Source organism: Sminthopsis crassicaudata, chromosome 5 (genome assembly GCF_048593235.1).
Source record: "Sminthopsis crassicaudata isolate SCR6 chromosome 5, ASM4859323v1, whole genome shotgun sequence".
Taxonomy (NCBI): domain Eukaryota; kingdom Metazoa; phylum Chordata; class Mammalia; order Dasyuromorphia; family Dasyuridae; genus Sminthopsis; species Sminthopsis crassicaudata.
Window position 1 is genome coordinate 159,360,622 of NC_133621.1, and position 25,600 is coordinate 159,386,221.

At 33.4% G+C, this 25,600-nt stretch overlaps 1 protein-coding gene across 1 annotated transcript in view; it reads right to left on the reverse strand.

Moving 5' to 3' along the window:
- Positions 1–421: 421 nt before the first annotated feature.
- ELAPOR2 (endosome-lysosome associated apoptosis and autophagy regulator family member 2) overlaps positions 422–25,600 on the reverse strand; it is a 202,524-nt gene continuing 177,345 nt past the window's right edge. The window contains 4 exon segments of the mRNA XM_074268541.1: positions 422–3,200; positions 7,672–7,837; positions 8,830–9,008; positions 16,561–16,687. Coding sequence (XP_074124642.1) covers positions 3,141–3,200; positions 7,672–7,837; positions 8,830–9,008; positions 16,561–16,687 — 532 coding nt within the window. The 3' untranslated portion in view covers positions 422–3,140.

Below are 25,600 nucleotides of genomic sequence, written 5' to 3' on the forward strand. Positions count from 1 at the left end.
GTGTGAAGACCCAGTGTATTCCAACACTCACAAACCCTTTCATTAATTATCTTGAGAAAGACTAAGTCAAGAAGCTCAAAACTATATGGTTTGTCCAAGAAAGTCAAGAAACAGAATATAAAGTGCCCAAACTCCAAGCAAATCAAACTCACCTTTTCCATTCTGAGGTCCTTCTTTTTAAGGGAATAGATTCTTTGATATTGGAAATCAGCACTGAAATCTGCTAAAATGCTTGTATACAATCAATTCTTCCAATGGTATTATAAGGATAGATACACAGAGTCATTCAAAAACAACTATTTTTCTTTGAAAAACATTACTAAGCTGCATAAAGATATCACCAAACTTATTTAATTGCACAGGGAATGTGATTACTCATAACCCAATACAAAAAAAAAAAAAAAAAAAGGCAACACAGTGATAAAATGTAGTCTATTTAATCAAGTGAACACATAAACTGATCCATATTATTAGGTGGCATAAAAGAATTTATCCATAGAAGACATTCTCTCATCTAGTGGGAGATTGCTTTAAATACATTTTGGCAGAGTGCTAGAAGACATTATAGGCGACAGTTGGCTTTGTGAAGTATTTAAGGCTTCAGAACCACGCCGTTTATAAATTCTCTCTCTACCATTTCAGGGAAAAAATAGTAAGTAATAACAATGTCCATTAAAAGTCGCTGTGGCACAATTAATTCCCTTATGCCTTTCAGTATTCCATTATACTTGCAAAGCCCAGACATAAAACTTTAGTGAACTTGACAGTCAGAATTGGTCTTCATATTTTCTTTATATTTCTTCAGGTGTGTCTCTTCAGGGCTCAAAACAAGGTGGTATAAAATAACAGATTGTTGTGAATCACAGGTAAAAGACAGCTCCTCTACCAAAGATGGCACTGAGCTGACAAAATGCTACTTTATATCTAAAATTAGAAGCAAAATAAATAAAAGCTCCTCCACATCAACTACATTGTGAGATAGTTCATTAAAATTTAAGGCATTTTTGACATGTCAGAGATTCGAGTCCAGTGACAAGAAAAGAAAGGAGATACCTGGGAGCAAATCCCAATTATTTCTATGGCTTGGAACATACATGTAGAGCATAGGCAAGGATGGAGAGAAAGGTGACAGGTGATTTTGTGGAAGCTTCTTGTCTCTGTCTGTTCTTGCAGAACACTGCTGCATTCACAACTGTGTGTTAAAGTTCTGCTAGTAATCAAAAAGGGCAGACACTGAATACATTTTCTTTCTGTTGTCTGAATTTTGATCAGAGGATGCTCCCTAATTAATTGGGTTAAAAAAAAACTTCTTTTATAAAAGATCCAAGCACTAAAATCATAAGTATATTATACTCAATGAATGATTCCATCCCTGAATACCACACATGAAAGATAGAACAATAGCAAATTCAATAAATAGAAGTATGGAAAGCAATGCAGAATTATACCAAAAAAGACATATGAATGAACAATCAACAATATCATGGTGCAAAATCCCACATGTTATCCAGACACGAGCAAGCATGATTTTGCTCCTTATCCCCTCACCCTCCAAAAAACATTACCCACTGAATCCAAAATTATAAATTGTTATATGCTAAGAATGTGAAATATGAAGGCTGAGAAAATCATATTTTCCCCCTACCCTTACCTACCTTGCTTCTTTCCGTTCCCCACCTCAGTTGAATTCAATCTCTACTAATGTACTACTTTTGATTGCAATCATGCTGGGCACTCCAAGATGCTCAGTGTCCCAGACCTTGTTTCAGTGCCCAATGATTCTAAAAATATTTACTTTGTGGTAAATTAGCCAATTCCATCATCATCCAAACATCTGTTCTTAATAAACACATGCCTGAATCTTGTTAGCAATAATAACTATAGGAAAAGTCACCAAAATTTTAAAACAATATTAAGATTCCCTTTCCTGCCCAAAGTACAACTTCCTAGCCATACAGACAGTCATAAGCTTTATTTTTCCAAAGCTAGATGTTGGTTTATTGACTGAAGAAAATTCTCCAAACAAAAATCACAAATCGCAACATCCCACAAGAGCCAACAAGAGGTCTATCCCCACATGCCTTGAGAATTGGACTTCACATGAAACAAGAGGATGAGTAGCCTATCTCACGTTTCCAAAAAGCCCAAAACAATGCTAATAACTGTGGAATTAGTTGTCTAAATTAAACTTGCATCAACTGATAAGCTATCTTGTTTTTTATTTCTCCACTTGACATGATAATCCATCTCACTTCATTTTTTCCTCACTTGAACATCTTTCTATTTAAGAAGTTTTCTATAGTGTGGCTTCCATGTTAATAAAGGGATTGGTTGACTTTCTAAGAAGTTGAAAGAAAATGAGAATTTCTCATTTCCTTCCAAGGTGCATCCTCTATGTTTTCCAGAAATTCCTTCCTTAAAGGTTACCACATCATCTAAGTTCCACCTAACATGAAATTTCTGGAAAGAACACACATTCAGATACCCCAGAAACCTGGAGAACCTAATCTTTCCAAAAGGGCGATAACTTGGGCTTCTGAAATCAAAGGGGAAAGCTCTCAGTGAGAATGAAAATTCAAGTTCTTAAGTCTCAAGCACTGCTTAACATTTTGAAGGGAAATTTCATGTTCAAATGATGGGAGGGGAAAAACAGGAATTAGGGGTCAAAGGGATTGTATCTCATGAAAAGTTTGAAGTCTTCCAAAAGAATAAGGGAAAATATTCATATGATTGCACATGCATGCACACATGCGTACACGCACGCACACACACATGATAATTCTCATACGAGTTAAAAGAAATGAAAGTTACCAATTAGTTAAATGGCATGCATCAGCAGTGCACTGATGGGCTTTAAACTTGGTTTTCAGTTACATATATACACATATATCTCTTTCCTGAGTTGAACTTCACCATCAGCTTGGCCACCAAACTGTTTGCTTTCCTTTTTGGCAAGGTACTTGACCACATCATAAGGCAACCAGACAACCAGAAGGCTCCAACCTTCTTTTTTCAACAGTCCAGTATTTCTCACAGGTATCACCAACAATCCTGGACACCAAGATGGACTCTAAAATGTGGTCCTGTAAAATTAGAAAGCAGGTTTCTTTGTTCCTTTATCCAAAGGCAGCACTGTCTCTTCATATATTGGGGGATCTTGAAGATTTCAGTTGAACAGATTCAAAATGATCTTCCTTCTCCTTCCAAAAAAAATCCACAGAAAAAAATAAATTAATAAAATCCTATTATGATTTTAGAATCCTCAGTGCAAAGGGTCAGAAAGTCCATTGGAGGCAATTATTCAGTAACAAACAGAAATGAAAACTCACTCACTTAAGATGGAAAACAAAACCTTTTTGAAATACAGAAACAACTAACCTGAGAACTGAAACAGATCACTTTTAATACCTCTGTACTGATCTGACAGGGATAAGTACTGGAGCTGTGATCCAGCATAGCAAATTCCCTCTAGTAATGCTGGTCCACATCTTTTTTGGTTTGGTTTTTAGGTTTTTAGAGTATAACCTAGAATCCTGAATGGTTAATTGTCCAAAGTTAAAGCCAATGTCAAATCATTTAACCTCTCTAGGTCCAATAATGGATAAAAAGCAATTGAATGCAACCAAAATTTCCTGGATAACATGATCTCAATTAAGAGTAAGAATTACCTTTAGCTAAGGAGATTGCTAATAAATATTTATTTTAAAAAATCACTTAGGATCATTGATTTGTAAAAATAATAAATAATAATAATAATAATATTTTGGGTTTCAGGACATTTTTACTAACCTTATATATTAGTCTTTAGGTGAAATAGAATTAATTAATTAAAATTGACTATTGAACCTTAGAAATATATCTTTGTTGGAATTATTAGAAAACAAATTCTAGGCTTTCCTCCTCATTAACCAAGGAGATGATAAATAAAAAGAGAGTATTCATGATAAAGGGGATCAGGATGGTCTTTATTCCCTTTTAGACTTGCTTCTGGACTTCTAAACCATGCAATATTATAGTGGAACTTCCCTTAGCTACTGGTATCTGATCACCTTGGAAGATCTAACTAGCTTTCTCAATATGAACTTTTTCTCTGAAAGATCTGCTCCCTTCACCCACTGGTGAGTTTGTCCTGGAACTTCTAATTTTTTTTGAGAGAGAACTAACTTGATTTTCATTCCCCTCCTGGCTCTGTGTCTGATTTTTGAACTTCAAAACCTTGTTATGTTCTCCTGAAACTTCTTTTTGCCCTAAGGCCTCATTACTCTGACACATCTAAATCATCCCTAAAGCCTTAACAACATATAATTTTTCCCTGTAACGTCTGTCTATTTATTCCATTGGCAAATACCTCCTGGCGTTTCCATTTTGTGGAAGGACTAAGACTAGCACACACACACACACACACACACACACACACACACACACACACACACTCCTTCCCCCATTTATTTTTACTGGACTTTAAATGACAAGAGAAGCTGGTTGGATTGATGGCTGGGACTGGAAAGGAAGTACATGGCCATGAAAGGAAACTGGCAATATGTCTAAGAAAGGAATGTGTTTACAAATTTTATTCTCATTTGTCTCTCAGACAAGTTATCTTCCTGGAAATAGTGTAAATCATGATAATTAAAGAAATAATGGTTACTAAGACATTAAATAATATTGTAATATTTTCCATATTATCCTTACTATTATCAATTTTAAATATATTTTATTTATTGACCAATTAACAGATGTGTAATGATGTAGCAAAATAAATAGTAGACTAGAAAGATGAAGGTTTCAGTCCTAGTGGCATTTGGGACTTAATATACAATTCTTTTAACCTTTTTGAGCCCTAATTTCTTCATCCATTAAATAGAAATAATAATAATAATAATATTCATTTCAAGGGTTAGTCTGAATGAAATTTTTGCAAACTGCTAGTCAAATATAAACTATTCTATTATGATCAATTCATTTTTAAATGGCATCCAATTCTTCATGACCCCATTTGGTGTTTTCTTGACAAAGATGCTGGAATGGTTTGCCCTTTCCTTCTCCAGCTTATTTTACATATAAGGAAACTGAGACAAACAGAGTTAAGGGTCACACAACTAGTAAGTATCTGAGATTGGGTTTGAACTCATGAAGATTAACTTTTTTAATTGCACACTTGATACTCTATCCACTGAATGAATCATCTACAAAGAATTATTATCCTTTTCAACAATTTGGTGGGTTTTTTCCTCTATTCTCCCTCTTTATGTCCTTTCTGACAAAGAAAAGATAACAGGGTTTTTTTCCCAATTTGTTGTTAGAATGATGATAAAAATTTGCTTTCAATCAACATTTAATAGTACTGGATTATCAAATTACAATCCTTTCCCATCATTGTGATTCTTGTCCATATTCTTCCACATCTTCCCACATGTATGAAATAAAGATAATAATACCATCTAACAACTTTTGTTGTGATGCCAAAATAAGATAATATTTGTAAAGTGCTTTTTATCCTTAAAATGCTATGTAAATACTGGTTATTATTATTATTACCTGTTATCTCTTTCTCGGGGCACATGACTGTCTGACCTTTTTTAGACTTATATTTCTTTAATGACGCCTTTCTACCCTACTTCTCATGTATAGATAATCATTGGAAATGTACTGCAGACTACTTATACTCTCCATTGTCCACAGAATCACCTCAAATTTTAGTTTCTTGGAGATTCTGATGTTGTATGACATACAATCATGTAATATTGTCAGGAGAACACATGTTGAAAAACATCTCTTTGAACCCACAGTGTTTCATAGGACTGTTATTAAACGTACTGAATGATTTTTTTCAAATAAAATTCACCTTATTTTTGTTCTTCTATCAAATCTTGACCCAAACTCATTGTCAATCTATAGTGACTACACCAGATTTAAATACTAACTAAATGAACTGGACACAAAACCTAAGGCCAAAATCTGGACAACAGGCATTTTCCATTTGGGGGGTCTTTAATACATACTTCCTAGGCTAATAATTTCTGAGCAATTATGGAACTTATTAAAGAGGCTTTGTCATGAACATGATACATTTATGTGTTTATGCATGACTATTATTTATAGGAAATATAAATTTCATGTACAATGTGCACAGAGCATCTTCCATGACAATATCAAATACCCTTGGTAAGCATTCATTTAGTTCCTTGCTTTATGCTTCAATTAATGTTAATAATCAGATGGTTTTTAAATAAATTTATATTTGTATTTGTATTTTTCAAGGAAACTTACATGATCTTATCCTATGCATGAAAAATTCTTTGTTGGAGCACATGCAACATATTATTATGGGTTACCAATTCTTCTTCTTTTTGGAAACTAACAACAATAATAGCATGATATTGTATTCTCTGGAGATTTTAGCCAATTGTGTGATTTTAAAGATGTGTTTGCTACAAAGAATAGTATGCAATTATTGGTAGAGTTGTGAAATGAAAACTTATAAAGATAAATCAGAGGGTAAAGAAAAACTCAGAGAATAAGTTATAGAATACTCAATTATAGGATGGAAAAGAGCAATGTTGAAAAGCTTCAAATCTAGAATAGTATAGTAATAAATTTTGACTCTAAAGCACTAATAATGAAACCTGCTTCCCTATTCTTGACAATTAGTGAACCAAAACTAAGAATTAGACATACATTGTCAGATACGGCCAATGAGTCGGTTTTTTTCACTCAAAGAGCTTTACTGTAAGAAATGGCTTAGGGGTAGGGAGAAAGGCATAAAGAAATGACAAAAGTGCAGATTAAAATATCAATAAAATTGTTCTAAAATATCTACCATTACCCTTCTATATTTTCATCAATAAACACAAGATTTTCTAAAGTAGACATTTGAGTCAGAAGTTATTGACATTCTAAAAAAATTTTGGGGGTATTAATATTGTTTTCCACCTTTTTCATTTTTCCCCTTCATGGAGTATTTTGTAAGATAACCCCAGGATTTTATTACCTCCAGCCTAAATTTTCTCAATTTTTTCAATATTTTAAGGGCTTAATCATTTTAAGGGCTATTTTTCCTTCTTCATCTCATCAGTTGATCATTACCACTGATGACAGATTGCTTTAGAAACATTGATGAGTTGGTTTCATTTTATATTTAATTGTTGCTCTCTTGCCAATTTTATGATAGAACACTCTTGGGATGATATGATCAGATAAGTCTGAGGCTAAATTTTCTATTGACTGGTTTTGGTTTCCACTACTTTTTGCTACTATATGAGGCAATACTGCTCATTATCCTATGTTATCCTGTATCATAGTATTTTAGAAATTAGATGGGTGAGGGGAGGGAAGTGTGAGGGAATGTAAAAAATGGGTAACACCTGGGAGGGAATAGTCATAAAGCAAATATAATGAAAAATTGCCCCTAACTGGCATTGCCTTTGGCTGTTGTTTCTATCCTATCAAGGAGATTGACTTTGCTGGCTAAAGAAAGATCTGGATTCTTTTGACCTCCCTCTCAGGATGATTGCTTTATATTAACTAAACTTTTTTTAAAGGGGGAGAAATGTTTGCAATGGAAATAGATCTTAATTTGAGAGAAAATTGTCTCAATACTGAATAATAGCCCCCTTGTGGGGCCACGGATCTATGAATATATAGCAGTGCTAACTTTCAAGTTCTACTCACCTTTGTTGCCAAGGATTTAAGTTTGCCCAAGAGTGTCTGTTTATTGGAATATACAACTTCTTCTTCGTTATCTTCCCCTTCCATGATAGCACAGCTATCTGCAGCTGGGAGCTCACACTCCTTCGCATTAGCTGTCATTACCAGTTTGGAATATTTATATTCTAGCCTAAATAATAAAAAAGGGAAAATCACAATTAGAGTTTTAAATGCTAAACAAGAATCACGTATTTTAGGTAACCATTTCCTAATTTAACTCCTCCAATAATAAAATTCTTCCATTCACTTAAATGACTAGACACAGAAACTTAATTATTAAGATTTTGATCAGTAAATACGACAAAGTTGACAGCATCAGTCATTCTCTGCTGATTTGCCAACCTGTACTGCATTTACAAAACAGAGACACAATATTGAGCCCTAAATATATTTCTTGGAATTGGGGATAGGACAAGGAGAAGAAGAAGAGTGCTTACAAGGATTCTCATGATTTAGTTAGTATGAATGAAACAATAGGAGATAGAAAAAAAGGCTGCCAAAACTGTTCATCTGTCTAAATCCAGTATACTTGATACTTCTCATTTCCACCAAAATATTAGTCACTTCAAAGGAGTCAAGAAGTTTAACATTATTATCAAAACAAAATTCTGAGAGTAAAAAATTAATCAAGCAGCAAGCATTTATCAAGTAACTAGTCTGTGTCAAGCATTGCTCTAGGACTATGAAGACATAAATGAAATAGTCTCTGCCCTTAAGATCACATTCTACTGGATAAAATAAATTCTATTTCTGCCATTACACTTAGTGAACTTCATAATTCTGACTATTAGAATGGTGTGATATGGGAAGAAATAAAATAACATGGCACAAAATGAAAAGAATCTAATCTCAGATCTCTAACTAATTATGTGACTTGAACAAGTAAATTAATCTCTCTAGATCCTAAGATTTTCATTTTAAAATAAAGGAAATAAGCTAGGTCATTCCCAAGGTCCTCCTAACATTCAAGTTCTTTGATCTCATCCTATAATCTGAAAACAAAATGATGTCTTTTGTTCACTATACACAAGGCTTTCTCAACATTTTTAACAAGAAACTTCTGGATAGTATAGATAACTAAATAGAACCTACAATCATTATAAGAATAATTATGGTACTCACTTTTGATTTTTTTTCCAGAAGTAGCATGTCAAGGCCACAAGTAAAACTGCTGTAAAAGCACCTACTCCTGCTCCCACTTTTAACCAAAAATCAACTGTTTCACATGTGGTCAATCTTTTCTCTGGCAAGGAAACCCCTTTAATGCATTGCTTTGGTTCATTCCATACATATAAGGTTTCCTAAAATAAATAAATAAATAATTGCTTTTATTTGGAAGTAGCATTACAGATTAAGTTAGGCAAGTTCAGAAAACATTTCTAAAGGCAATATAAATATTATATTGTGTTAGACCCTCAGAATACAGATGAAGAAAAAATAAAAATAATTCTCCTTAAAAAATTTTGTGACCTACCATGATATAAGGAACTATATTTTCATTCTGACAATGCATGAAGCCATTTAAAAAATTGATACCTGACTATTAAGAATCCCGATGGACATGTAGACAGTCAACTTAGTCACAATAACCAATTGGAGATCAGGGCTTATGTAGTCTGCAAACTTCTCTCACCAGAGTTCCATTCATTAGTAGTACTAATGTGTAAAGACTTCTCAGTTTTTGTTTGTGGTTTGTTTGTTGTTGTTAGGTTTCTGGTATTTGTTTGGTCTACATTTTTCTTTATAAAATGACTATTATAAAAATGTTTTGCATAACTATATATATATATGTATAACTTATACTGAATTGCTTTCATTCTCAATGGGGGTTGGGAAGCAGAAGGAAAAGAGTCTGGAACGCAAAGTTTTATTTTTTTATTAAAACTTTTTATTTTCAAAACATATGCACAGATAATTTTCAACATTCACCCTTGTAAAACCTTGTAATCCAATCTTTTCCCTCCCTTCTCCCTTCCTTCTCCCATAGATGGCAAGTAATCCAATATATGTTAAATACGTGCAATTTTTCTATACATATTTCCTTGCTGCACAAGGAAAATCAGATCAAAAAGGAAAAAAATGAGAAAGAAAACAAAATTCAAACCAACAACAACAAAAAAAGTGAAAACAGTATGTTGTGATAAGTCCCCACAGTCCTTTCTCTGGATGCAAATAGTTCTCTTCATCACAAGACCACTGGAACTGGCTTGACTCACCTCATTATTGAAAAAGAGTCACCTCTGTCAGAATTGATCATTGTATAATCTTGTTGTTGCTATGTACAATGTTCTCTTAGTTCTACTCACTTAACTTAGCATCAATTCATGTAAGTCTCTGTAAGCTTCTCTGAAATAATCCTGCTGATCATTTCTTATAATACAATAATATTTCATAACATTTCATATACCATAACTTGTTCAGACATTCTCCAACTGATGGGCATCCACTGTTTCCAGTTTCTTGCTATTACAAAAAGGGCTGCCAAATACATTTTTTCACAGAGAGATTCTTTTTCCTTTTTATGATCTTTTTCAGATACAGACTCAATAGAGACACTGCTAGATCAAAGGGTATACACAGTTTGACAGCCCTTTGGGCATGGAACTCAAAGTTTTAAAAGCAAATGTACAGCATTTTGAATCTCAAAGATACAAGTTCCGTAGAAAGGGGCAATCCATAGAAGGTGGAAATGAAGAACTCAAGGTAAAGAAAAAACAGAGCATATCACTCAAAGGAGCAACAAGATGTGGATCCTGATCCTGACACAAAGCCCCTATTTAGGAAATGGAGCTGGAACATCAAAGAAAATAGCCAGTAACACTTTAAATATTATTTTTAAATCTAACATATATAAGTAGAGATGCAGAAGAATGAATTTTTCACAAAGATTACATGAATATTAGAAGAAATAAAAAGTTAAAACATAAGATAAAATCGCTTGAGAAAATAATTTGAAAAATAAGTAACTCAGAAGAAAAACCTCAGTGAGTCTTACCCAAGAAATGAAATTTCCAATGGTCAGAACAAAATCAGAAGATTAAGAAATTGTAAAAGACTTATTATCAAAAATCTAAAGAAAACAAACCTCCCAAAAAGGTTAAGAAATAATTTAAGAATTATTGGACTCTCTGAAAACCATAATGAAAAATAAGAAGAAAGCTATGACACTATATTTCAAGAAATCATAAATTAAAACTCCCCAAATTTACTAGAATCAGAAGACAAAATAAAGATAGAAAGACTCCACTGATCAGTTCCAAAAGGAAACCCTAAAGTTGAATAAATATCAAGGAAATAGTCCTAGTACCATAGAACTACAGTCAAGAGCATGTAAACTTAGCATCTTCTACTAAAAACCAGAGGAGATCTTAGAAGATAAGATTTCAAAAGGCAAAAGCTATAGGTAGTTCTTACCCTATGAAACTGAATATGATCTATTGGGGGGAAGAGAAGGAATTTTTAATTGAATAGAGGATTTTCAAGCATTCCTGATAAACATGACAGCACTAAGTGAAAACTCTGAAATACACACACACACACACACACACACACACACACACACACACACACACACACACACGAGTCCAGAGAACCATAGGAAAGTAAATTTTCTTGAACATTTTAAAGGACTTGCCTGTTGATACAAAGAGGAGGGGGGAAAGTCCCTCCAAAACTATAATGTCTCCAAAGGGTACTTAGGAAGGAAAATTTAAAAAATAGAATTCCTGGGGATATATTAGTTCTGTTCAAGGTATCTTAATAAGATAAAAAGAATGGATTAATATATATATATATATATATTAATAAGGAAAACACTGCTGTAGAAAAAAGAAAGAAGGATATAATTGTTATTTCTTATAACTGAGTGGAGGAAAAGAATATGGAGGGAGAGGTGAAGGAGTAGATATCACATAAATCTTGCTTTTATCTGAAATGGACAAAAGAGGTCTAATTACCCACATAAGGTTTAATTTAGAAATATATGAAACTTAATAGATAACCAAAAAAAGATGGAGGATTTAAAAACAAGGATAATATACAAAAATGAATGCTCACAAGCAAAACAAATATCTTGAGGATTAATAAGGAAGAGGAGAAACTAGAATCTAAGGAGAGAGCTCCATTAGATTGCCTTAGATAACTGGGGAACAGTTGACCAAATTGTGCTACATGGCTGTGATGAAATATTATTCCATAAGAAACAATGAAAGATAATTTTAGAGAATCATGTAAAGCATGAACTGATGCAGAAGAAGAATTTATACAGGGATAATAATGTAAAGAAAAACTTAGAAAAACATAAAACTCTGATCAAAACAATGATCAACCTGTCTCTAAAGTACCCAAGATATTATATGTCACCTACAACCTGAAAGAAAAGTGGTGAATACAAGGTATAGAGACATACATTTGTGGGCACAGATTAATTTCATTTGACTTCATGTTTTTTTAGTCTCAAAGGTAATTTTAAAAAATCTTGCTTTCAATTAACTGGAGAGTACAATAGTGACACTAAAAATGAGAGCTTGTAACATTTTTTATATACAGAAAAGAAAAAAGTTCAGGAGGAAGCAAAGACAACCAAGATAGTTGTTAAAGAAATGTACAAAACTCTTCATTCTTTTTAAAAAGCACTATGAAAAGGAGAATTCATAATTTGCTATAGAATCCTTGTGTATTGTTGTGTACATATGGCAAGTTCTCTTTTTTTCTTGATGTCTTAGTTCAGAAAAAAAATTTTAAAAGAGAAAAATGTTTTAAAAGTTAAAACAAAAAATTTAAGAGAAGAAAACAATTACCACTGATGGTACCACTAATGTTGAATAGGATCTTAATAAAGCTGTTACTTATTCAAAAAGAAAACATCATCAACCCAAAATACAGATACATATGAGGAGAAATATTTTCCCAGGAATACTATTGAGTCTTAGCTAATCTATCCACACTCCCTTATTCAATCTCTTTTATGATAAGCTGCACATATTTTTGAGCTGATTATATTAGTGAATGAAAAACAGAGCTAGTTAAAAAATCTAAGGCTATGAAATGCAGAAAAATAAATGATCCACCTGCAGCTTGACCTTTATAGCACAGTACTAAAAAAGATTAACATTTAGGTCCTTTGATACATGCAAGATGTACAGGCTCATGCAAGATGTACAGGCTCCCTCAATCTCATAGACCCAAGAATCAATGATATGGGTACGCCCTATTCCAATGTTTTGGATCCAAGTTTGAGTTTTGACAGCTCAGAATTTTTATATATATTAATAGCATTACTTCTGAGCAAAAACTCTAAGGGTCTTTCCCTTCCATAATGATTCTTTTATGGAGGCACATTAGGCCATCTTTTTTTTTAATCAATTTTTACCTAGCCTTTAATCACTGACTGGGCATTGCCTCAGACAAACTGAGACCTGAGAAAAATCTTAACTTTAAAAGGCCAAGTTCTTCTACTGCATTCTGGGCCATTGTCAGTTGGCTTCTGCCTTGACACTGAATTCCCATGACTCTGGAGAAGAATGAGGCTAATGAGTTTGCACAACTATGCTTCATTTAAATCCAATTCACTTGTAAGCCAAGATATCATTCTCCTAATATGAGTGAGTGGTCCTCTTCAAGAATGAAGGATGAGCAACAACAATTTTAGAACCCCAATGAGCTATGCCTTCTCACCTAATGTAATTCTTGTCCATTTAACTATAAATCCTACCATCAATTAAGATTTCCTAGTAAAGAATAACAGTCAGCAGATAATGGAAGTAAGAATGTCATACAGAGACTGAGAGCTGGAAGGAACTAAGAGGTCACCTAGTCCAAGCCTTTTATTTATTTCTTAAAGAAATTAAGAGAATTAAGAAAATTAAAGAAGTTAAAGGATTCTAAGCCACATTCACATGGAAAGGAAATGACAGAGCCAACATCATCAACAGCTTCCACTTTTCACTATAAACTTATTTAATTGATTTAGGGTGCCTCAGTTGCAGTAGCTCTTTCATTTTTTTTACTCCATCTAAATTTGTTTATTTTCTCTGAAAAGTTGTATTATCTGACTACCCAAAGATAAGCAATTCTGGAATTTCTCCCACATTGCTAAGCAGTTAGTTCTTGTTTTATCAGATTCTATCATTGTCACTTTTTGAGAGAATCACTTAAGATTTATCATGTCTGGGACCTTCCAAATCTCTTTTTTAAAGAAAATATTCATGATATAAAAGCATGGTATTTCTGTATAGTCTATATACCCTTTGATCTGTCTTCTTTCCTACTACTGAATTATGTTTCCCAACATATTTTTGGCACCTTCTCCTATGCACTCTTAAAGAATATGTCATTAATTTGGGGGGGTCCTTAAGTTGCTGCAGAATTTCTCTACCTTCTTATTCTCTATAACAGCTGTTCATACATCTGTTGGCTTCAAATATTCTCATGTTGATCTTTTTGTGAATGCTTATCATGAACACTGCAATATGTGCTGACCAATTTAACCATGAAATCATACCTTTGAATGCATAATAAAATCAATACCATCAACTCTTTACTTTGCTTCATACTTTGAGCCATACTTCTTAAAATTTTCATTTCCTTTAGTCTTCTGGTTTAATTTATAATAAGATGAAGATTAATTTGATTCAGATCTTGTAGCATGTCTAGGTACTGGACAAGAGTTTCACATCCTGGGAATCAATAGTTGTGCTAATTTTTATAGACTGTCAAAAAGCTGTTGCTCTTAGTGGGATATACTCTTTTTCATACTATTCTGCTGCCATCACTTGGGAAAAATTGTCTCAAGACAATTTACTATGCTGTTTTTCTATGGGTTTTGTTTTCTTCATCTTCAAAACCAAAACATAGCCTCTAATGAAATATTCGCTAAAATGTACTTTGACTTTTGTCCTCCTAGCCAACTTGCAAATAGCCAACATTAGCCATAACCATGGAAATAACAATTCATGGTAGACAAGTAACCAGAAAAACCCCACAATTTGTATTTATTCATGTACTGGGAGAGAATGAATCAATATAAGTGTGTGTGTGTGTATGCATGTACATTTTTTTCCTACATCTCCCTTAAGTAAGAATATTAAAAACACCAGCCTCATGAACCCACACTTAACACTGTACACCAAGATCAGATCAAAATGGGTTCATGATTTAGGCATAAAGAACGAGATTATAAATAAATTAGAAGAACATAGGATAGTTTAACTAGAGATCATTATTGATCACAAAATAGAAAATTTTGATTATATTAAGTTAAAAAATTTTGGTACAAACAAAACTAATGCAGATAAGATTAGAAGGGAAGCAATAAATTGGGAAAACATTTTTACAGTTAAAGGTTTTGATAAAGGCCTCATTTTCAAAATATATAGAGAATTGACTCTAATTTATAAGAAATCAAGCCATTCTCCAACTGATAAATGGTCAAAGGATATGAACAGACAATTTTCAGATGATGAAATTGAATTTCTGCTATTTCTACTCATATGAAAGGGTGTTCCAAATCACATTAATCAGAGAATACAAATTAAGAAAACTCTGAGATACCACTACATACCTGTTAGATTGGCTAAGATGACAGGAAAAGATAATGATAAATGTTGGAGGGGATGTGGGAAAACTTAGACACTGATGCATTGTTAGTGGAGTTGTGAATGGATCCAATCATTCTGGAGAGCAATTTGGAACTATGTTCAAAAAGTTATCAAACTGTGCATACCCTTTGATCCAGTTACTACTGGACTTTTATCCCAAAGAGATCTTAAAGAACGGAAAAGGACCTGAATGTGCCAAAATGTTTGTGGCAGTCCTTTTCATAGTGGCTAGAAAATGGAAATTGAATGGATACCCATCAATTAGAGAATGGTTGGGTAAATTGTAGTATATGAATGTTATGGAATATTATTGCTCTGTAAGAAATTACCAGCAGGATGAATACAGAGAAGCTTGGACTTACATAAACTGATGCTAAGTGAAATGAGCAGAACCAGGAAATCATTATACACTTCAACAACAATACTTTATGAGGATCAATTTTGAAGTGGATATCTTCGGCAATGAGAAGATCCAATTCAGTTCCAATTGATCAGTGATGAGCAGAACCAGCTACACCCAGAGAAAGGACACTAGGAAATGAATGTGGACTGCTTGCATTTTGTTTTTCTTCTCAGTTTATTTTTACCTTCTTTCTAAATCTGATTTTCTTGTGCAACAAGAGAACTATATAAATATATACACATATATTGTATTTAAGATATACTTTAACATGTTTAACATGTATGAGACTGCCTGCCATCTAGGGGAGGGGGTGGAGGAAAGTAAGGTAAAAGTTGGAACAGAAGTGATTGCAAGGGACAATGTTGAAAAATTACCCAAGCATATGTTCTGTCAATAAAAAGCTATAATAAAAAAAGAAAAAAAAAACACCAGCCTATACAATCTTTAAAGGAACATTAAATGTTAAGCATAATAATTGGATCAGGTCAGTTCTTCATCTTTATTGAGGTGATCATCCAATTGTATCATGCATTTTAATAGCACTAATGTTTAGTCTTTGGCAACAAAAATATATAGCTACTGTTCCATTTGTCAGAATTTTTTCCCTCTCCTAGTGCACACCCATACTACCTCAGCACATCAGATATTTTGTAGCTGAAAGCAACATATTTTACTTTAAAAATATATTCTAGTCTCATTAAGTTATGAATAAGCTTTGGACTCAATAGCTAAACCAGGGAGCTATATCTCTCTAAAATAGCAAATGCATTTCTTATACTTGGATTAGTCTTACAATACAAAAGTCCATGAGCAAACTTCCTTGAATACTCGTTTCATTACTGTATCCCATACCTGAAATCCTCTCTTACAGGCTCCTTCAATCTCATGGTAGTCATGCTCTGTACACAAAGGACAAGCTTCAGCACTCTCCCACAGGAAATAGAATGTACAGCCATCACAGGTGCCCGCTGGACATGTGCTAAAGAAGAGAAACAGTTTCTGAAGAAGATTGTATGAACAGATTTGTGTTTAACCTATAAGCATTTAATAAGCACCATGCTAGGCACCAGAGACACAGAGGCAAAAATAATCCCTAACTTAAAGGTCCACACTGTACCAATTTTTAGGTGAATCAACTTGGGTATAGATAGTTTCCATCTCATGCCAGGATCACACAGATAGAATAGAAGAAAAAAAAAGCTTTGAATACTCTATTTATTGTTCATTTGTTATGTTTTGGGGGAGAAATGTTAAATCAAATTGCTTTTATTATAAAGTACAAATATTTTTTTAATTAAAAAGATTATTAAATAAAAAAGAAGCCCTGTGAAAAGAACCTCTCACATACAAAGTCAGAAATCATCGAATCTAAACTCCTTATGAAGAAATGAAAGCTGAGAGGATGAATGACTTGGTTCAAAGTCACAAGGATAGAAATGACAGAGCCAAGATCCTAAAAATTCAGTCCCTCATAAATTCATTGAAACCTGGGAAACCATTTTCTTCTTTCAGGGCTTACATGCCAAGTTTCCAGCCCTTTTAAATCTCCATCTAAATAAAGTCTATAGAGAAGGAAAGTTTTGGAGGAGGGAAGCCAATAAGTTCAGTTTGAAGATAGATGGAATTTAAGATCCAAGTAGAAATGTCCATTAGGTAATTCAATATGTCTATATTAATAATGAATCAAGTGATTTGGCCAGGATTACACATTCACAAACACACACTCCTAAATGAGATGTGACAGTCAAAGTCATAAGAATGAATGAAATGGACAAGGAAAAGAGTGGTGAGAGAAAAGAGATCTGAATATAATTGAGAGAAAGAGGATGAAGATGAGCCAGTATAAAAGAAAATTAAGAAAAAAACCATTTAGACAGGAGAACCAGGGAATGTCATAGAATCCAAGGAAGAAGAAAATATCTAGAATGAGTAAAGAATCAACTGGGTAATGTGATGCCTCTGCAAGTCAAGAAACAAGAGTACAGAAAAGAATCCATTGAATTTGGTGGTAAGTAAGTCATTAGCATGGGAAATGAGAACTTGGCTAGGACGTAGAGAATAGTCTAGTGTACTAAGAAAAATTAAGCCAGGAAAGGAAGGAGAGAAAGGGGATAGTTGAATGAGTTCTCCCTTTTTGTCTTCCTCTCTTCCTGATTGTTCTTTTTCAATATCCTTTGCTGAACCATCACATATATCATATATCCAAAATGTGGGTTGATCCTAAGGCTCTACCTTATACCCTCTTCTCTTCTGTATGTACACGTATATGTGCACACACATGCACTACATATATATATATATATGTATATATATACATACACATATGCATATACATATATATTCACACATATATAATTAATATACCTAAATATATACACAGTTTATATGTACACGTACATGTATACTTACGTACATATACATACTATATATGTATATGAACACACATACATGTAACTATACAAAATTACCCACACATCCATCATCCACATATTCTTTATAGATAACTCTCCACTTCTCATCTCCAATGTCTTTGTACCAGTTGTTCTTTGTCAGAAATTCTTAGTGTCTTTCAAAGATAAAGTACCATCTTGTATTTAAAGTACTTCCCACAAGTGCTCATGTTTTCCCTACACCAAAATTTTCTTGCATCTGTTGTGTGTATATATTTGTTCATATATATATTTGTTCATACATTTATTCATATGCACACTGTCACTCTGAGAGATTTTAAGTTCATTGAACACAGAGATTTTATTTTCATTTGTCTTTGTACCACAACACAAAGCTCAGTATCTGTGAAGAGGGGAAAATCCTTGAAGGAGAAAATCTTCAATTCTACCTCAATAAGAGACTCTGCCCCAAGTCTTTTTTTTTTTTTCTTAAATGAATTTAAGTTTTAACTGCTTGAGGGGGAATGAAGCAGGTTGTGGTCCCTTTAAGAAACTAGTCCTTTCAGATTGATTTATTCCTTCCTGATTCCCAACCCCTCCTAGTTGATGCATTATCAATTCAAGAAGCTAGGACCTTTGATTCACAAATCCTGGTCAAAAGCACCCCTTTGAATTCCAATATGAGCTCCGGCTTGTCCCAGTCCCCACTGGATCTGAGCCAACTTGGGCTCTCACAGCCCCCATCAGATCTGAGCCAACTTGGGACTCCACCCAAGGGGTCTCTTTAGCTAAATGTCTCATTATAATAGAGCCAAGCTGGAGCTCTCTCTTTGCAGAGGTTCCAAACATGCCAGACTAACGCCCGGCATGCCAAAGGTCTCTGCCCACTGGAATAACATTTTCAGTGCCCTCTTTTCTTTACCTAACACCTTTTACTAACTAGACTTTAGCCTTACTTCCAATCCCCATAATAAACCTCTTTTGTCAATCTATGTTTTCGGGTCTGTAAATTCCTTTACAGGGGACTCTTGTGCTGCCACTAGATCTCATTTAACTCCCTGCACTGAATCCTTGCACCGAATCCAAAAGGGTTGCAGGGGAGCTCCATTTGACTCCCTGTACTCCGAACCTGCCACTAGACCTCAATTTCATTTGGGTACCCCAAATCTATACCTCATCATTTGGGAGGTAGTATTTAGCAAATATTTATTGATTAGATATTTATTGATTTATTGAATAACAACAGAGTATCAAGGTAAAGAAAAGGGCTTGTTTGGTTTGATTTTTTAATTTTAGAATGGGAAAAACTGAACATATTTGTAAGCAGAAGGGAGATTCTCATTAAAAGGTAAATACTGAAGAAAGGATAAGAGACAACGGAAAGAATAATCAATAAAACAAAATTCCAGAAAAGACAGTAGTTAATGGGGGAAAGAGAGCACCAGAGAAGCAGTTAACTTTTATAAAGAATACTCTGGAACTAAAGAAAAGAAAAAAGAGGGTTGGGCAAAAACAGAGGATATAAGATGGAAAAGAGGAGATGCAAGAGAACTCATCAGAGATGGCCTTAATTTTTTCACTGTGGTAGGAAACAAGGACTTCTTCAAAAAGAGAAGGGACTACAGGGCAAAGTTAGGAGAACAAGAAGAAAATATTGAACAGTTATTGTAAGGAGTGTTAAAGGGGAGCTTATCAGATACCAATAAATGGATTGTTTGATAGTAGTTAGGGCAAAGCCTTGGAATCAACCCACATTTAGGGTATATGATATATGTGATAATTCAGCAAAGGAGATTGAAAAAGAACAATAAGAAAGAGAGGAAGACAAAAAGAGAGAACTTCCTCAAATATGGAGATTGAGACTTCTAACAAATTTGAGTAACTTAATACTAGGAAAAATCTGATATGATTAAGAATTAGTTTACAGACCAAACCTCAACTAACAGAACATCACTGCTAATAATGTTGTTCTGCTTTTGTTATTTTACTTAATCATGACTTTACAACATGAATTATAATTCATTTGTTTAATTTTTCAATAAACACATTTATTTAGTTTTACTATGTGCAAGGCACAAATGTTTTAGAGACAACACAAGGCACCTGGGATACAATCACTAAAACGAAAAATCTTTGTATTCAAGGCATTTCCATTGTATTAAATTGAACAAGTATGTTAGAATTATCCATTATTGAAAAAAAATTATATGGTAAATGCAAAAAAAGAAGAAGAGAGGAAGAGGAAGAGGAAAAGGAAGATGAGGAAAAGAAGAATTAGTAGGGTCGAAACCATAGGCTATTAAGGGAGGCTGCGATCCAATGATGGAGGAGTCCATAGTAGTGAAATGATTGAAATTTATAACAATAAAATTTAGATTGTGAAAGGAGAGAAGTGAAACCATGACAGGTTAATCAACTGGGAAAGCAGAGAGAAACTTGAAAGACCAAAGGTCATGATATGGGAAGTGAAAAAGAAGTAAGAGAGAGATAAAGAGAGAAGGAATTATGATCAGAATTTTAGGACTTCAGAATCTTGGTGGTTCAACAGGAGGGAAAATACTAAAAAAGTAAATTCAATGGATGAAAATTATTATAATAATCTGCTTCCATTTCTCAGCTTTTGGCAGATAAAATCTGTTTGAAGTTAAATCATTTTTACTTTGATTTTGGATAACCAAATCATAACATTCCTTAAAGTGATAATATTTCATATTTATAGGAAGAAATTTTCTCCTTAAAAAGGAATTCTTTCCTCTTTCCTATTTCTATGTTTGCACTGATAGTCCCTATTCCTAGAATCCCTTCATCTCCTAAAATCCTTAGTGTCCTTTAAGACTCAGCTCCAGTGCTTCCTACTACATGAGTTATTTTGTCCTCTCAGCTGCATGTGTCCTCCCTTACCAGTAGGTCATAATAACATTTAGTCTTCCCCATTAGAATATAAGCTTCTCAAGAACAGATATTCTAAATGTCTAACACATCTAGTACATAGTAGGTACTAAATAAATATTTGCTGATTAATTTCTCTTTTAAATCTATTTTTAAATGGATATGCATGATCCCTTGTTTGATCTCCTCCCTACACTATGCTTACAACATGTATTTGACATTTTCTATATATCAGACACTGTGTTAATTGCTGGACCTTATACTTAAATGATTCTCGTGACACTAATGTTTAAATGATTTCATCAATGTGGAAGATGAGATCACATCACACAAAAATAGATGGGCTGCCCACATTCCAAACTGAAAAAATTCATTTAGATCAAACTTAGCTAGACAAGTCCTCATAAGGAAATACAATCTATTTCAAGGTCTGTATTTTGAAGCCCTTTGAACTTACTACAATCAGAGTTTATACTCCATCATCATAATCTTTACACCTAGGTGAGGAATCACAGGAAGACTTTAGTGTTGAAAAATCAAGATGATTGTCTGCTATAGAAAAGCTAAAGAACAAATCAGGTTGGTGGGTAGATTGATTTTTTAAGGAATTCAACAATACAAAAATAGAATCTATGTGATTAACATTACAAAGAGAATAAATTAGGAGTTAGAAGACTAGATTATCAGTTTTGGTTCAGTTTCAAATCTGCAATATGACCCTCAGCAAGTTGTAAATTTAGTGTCTCAATTTTGTCATTTATTAATTGGAAAATTATATCTACTCTACTAGACAAGGTTCTTGTGAAGATAAAATGGAACAGATGCAAAAACTTAAAAGCATAAAAGAAATGAAAAGGGTGATCATAATCCCATTTTTTCCCCAAAAAGAAATGTGCTAACTATAGTGATTGCAAAGGAAAAAAATCCAAAAGTTGCTTTTACTGAAACTTTTGAAGTTACAATTAAATGTCAAAATATTACAGTGACTTAATGCCTTTCCTTGGTAAAATTCACTTTAAATGAGACTCTGGAACTGAAAGTAGTGCAACAAGACTCTGGAACTGAAAGTAGAGCAACATCTGGTCAGTTATTTCATTCTACTAAATAAAATAGACTGTCCTCCATGAAGATACACCCAAGATGGGCAAGTATGACTGAATTGATGTCTGCACTGCTTGAGAAAGTAAGCACATCAATGAGTTCACATATCTACTACCCTACTGGCATAACCCAATAAAATGTTTTAGACCTGAAATAAAGATGTCTGTTTCCATGCATATAATTTTGAGAAAAAAAATCCAAACAAGGAAGAACTTCCTTATGGATTGTAGGAAACACAAAGGAATAGGAAGCTAGAAGAACATACACAACATACAAGGATACTAAACACAGCAAGAAAACCAGCAACTAAAAAACAACAACAACAACAACAACAACACATAAAATATAAAATGGAGGTTTGGCTAAATTGTGTAATTCCTAACTATTTTTTCTTTCAAGTATCTATATTTCTTATAAATAAGAGTGGAAATGCAACTGCCAACACAATTTATTTTATAACTTCTCAAGGTGGCTCCTAACACATGATGTAAATACCTCTATGGTTATGAAAAACTTTGCCAAACAAATATAGGGAATATTTGGGATATAACTATATTTATCCAATATTACAAAATTATAAATTGTTGATAAGAAAATTTGTAGATTAAAGAAAGAATTAAGGGGTGGGAGTTGTAATGGGAAATATTATTGTAATGCATTTGAAAAAGACACTTTGAGGAAATATTTCCTATTGACCAAGTCTAAATTAAGTTTAGATTATGAAATCCTTTTTGAAATTTAAATACAAAAATTTTAAAATCAAAGACAATAGAGTAAAAGATGAGCTAAGTGACCTTTGAAGCAATTAGAAATTCTCTTTTTATTTCACAAAATGAAGTTATAAAATTTTTGCTCAGTTCTTGGTAAAGCATATCCTATTCTTAGCAAGCATATGCTTTTAAGATTTTAATTCTGTTTATAACATTTTATCTCTGTGAACCAGGATGCCCAGTCCTGCACAAGTGTGTTATTATTATTATCTCAAGCCTTTATTCTATGTTTGGTATCAGAAGCACAAATTTTCCAGGAATCTAAGGTTCTCAATAGAAGGCTATGCTGACTAACAACGATATAAATTTTCTATTCTCAGGGGATTTATTATTAGCATATGCTTCTCCTATCCAGGATATGTCAGCATATGGATGGGGGCATAGAGGCACATACATTATAATCAATGCCTTTAACCTTATTTGGGAACTTCACTGTCAGAACTAATCCTGACCCCTGTCATCTTGGGGCTTTATTTAAATAATTAGGTGATAAATAGTTCCTCCTCCTAGAAATAACAGAGAAAAAATAAAGAATAACTCTCTAGACGATCAAGTGGTAGATTTTCTCCAACAGTTTTTAACCTTTTTTTGTGTCAGGGTCTCCTTTGAAAGTCTGCTAAAGTCTTTAGACCCCTTCTCAGAATAATGCATTTTTAAAAAAACATAAGATTACAAAGGGAAGCAATTATATTGAATTACAGATAAAAATTTTTTTAATTCACAGATTCCAAATTAAGAACCCCAGAACAGGTAGATATATAAGACAAGCTCCTAGGAGCCTTCACAGTTAACAAAAATAAAATTGTTAAACCAGCAAGAGCCAAATTTGAAATCCTGATGCACAATATAGGCTTCAAATAGTTTCTTTATATTCTAGCTATTATTTGGCCCTCTCTACCCACAGCTCTTCTGCTATGTCCTTGAAAGCCTTTGCCTCCCTCTTTGACCCAATGTAGTACTTTTGAACAAAAGTCAAGAAATAACCATTCTTATGAGCCACGACCTTCCTGGGATCCCCAGTTGCCATTAAGCTGAAACCTAATACTAAATCCAGAGACCTGGAGCCCAGACTCAACTTCAATCTCTATACTTTGTGCTTCCTACTCTGTCCTTCTCATATGTACAAGTCATGTTCCCCAAGAAAGAACGTGGTGGGTTAAGTGAAGGAAGGATGGCAAAGAATTTATATAGTGTTGACTGTGCCAGGCACTGTGCTATGTGTACTACAGATATTTGTTCTTCACAACAAAATATTATTTCTACCTATGTGATGTCAGTTCATTTATAATCCCCATTTCATGGTTTTGCAAAAAAAAAAAAAAAAAAAAAAAAAGAGGTCAACTAATTCACCTAAGGTCACTAAAAATAGTAAGTATCTGAGGTTTCTTCCAAGCCCAGTACTTTATCCACTGTCTCTAGCTTACACTGATACTGTAGATAATATGTGAGTCATATTATCATGTTATAGGAAGAAAGTATTCTCTAATTCCTTTCCCACTAAGAAGAGTGTGAACCTGTGAACCAAGATCGCATATCTTAACTTCTAGTAACCATACCTATTTCCCCCTTCTGTGAATATAAACTCCAGAAAATTAATTCTTTAGCTTTGTCAACTGGGTGACAAAGTATATGCAGAGTCCTATGGCCTCAGACCCTAGAAAAGTGACTGTAGGAGGTTATTTAACCACTGTATAACTCAATTTTCCCATCTATAAAATAGAGATAGTTTCACTATTTTCCTTAAGGATAAAATGACAAAATATAAGTGAAGTACTTCCCCAGTCTTAAAGTGCCACATAATTGTTAATTCTTATTTTAATTAGCCTTGTTGCTGGGTTTTGTTATAATTTCCTGGGGCTGAGGGTGAATGAGAAAAAGTTATCTAACCCACTTTATCTCACACACATATACACACACACACACACACACACACACCGTGCTTTATATAGAATACAAACATTCATTAAGACACAAGAGACTAGAAATAATTCGATTCACATATTACCTACAGTACCAATATAAGTTCGAGACAGTGGATAAACTGCTGCGCTTGAAATAGGCCTCAGACACTTAGTACGTGTGTGACCTGTGCATCTACCTACCATCATCCCTTTTTCTGTCTCTGGGAACAATAGTCCCACAAACATTACCACTGACACTTTAGAAGTGTGGAAAACTCTACTGCCCTAAGCTACATGTACAATCTCTATGATTATCCAGACAAAAACTCTGTTCCCTGGCCATGATTCTCCTACTTGGGTTGCCTTCTATTCAATAATAAGTTCAAAGAAGGTAGGGACTGTCTTAAGATGCCTGGGGCCAAATCCAGTAACCAGAATATAGTAGGCATTTAATAAATTCATCTTAATGTTCTAGTTAATTCTGATTTTTCATTTGTTAAATTTTCATTCAGTTCATAATTGATGTCCTATTTATTAATTTTACAACATTAACTTATCAAATAAGAAAAGATATCTTTGCAAACCTTAAAATCCAATATAAATGCTGGCTACTATTAGAATTTTCTTGCTGAATTTGCAAGTCTTTGTGCTCTAAAACAAAGTCCCATTGATGGCTCAATTTATTTCATTACTTAATACATTTAAATGATAAAACTTATCAATAAAATAATAGAATAAACCTATTTTATGTATTATACATTTTTATATATTTTAAATTATTTTTATGCATTATGAATTATGTCAAGTGACATGATATGATTCTATAGTTTGTTTTTACACA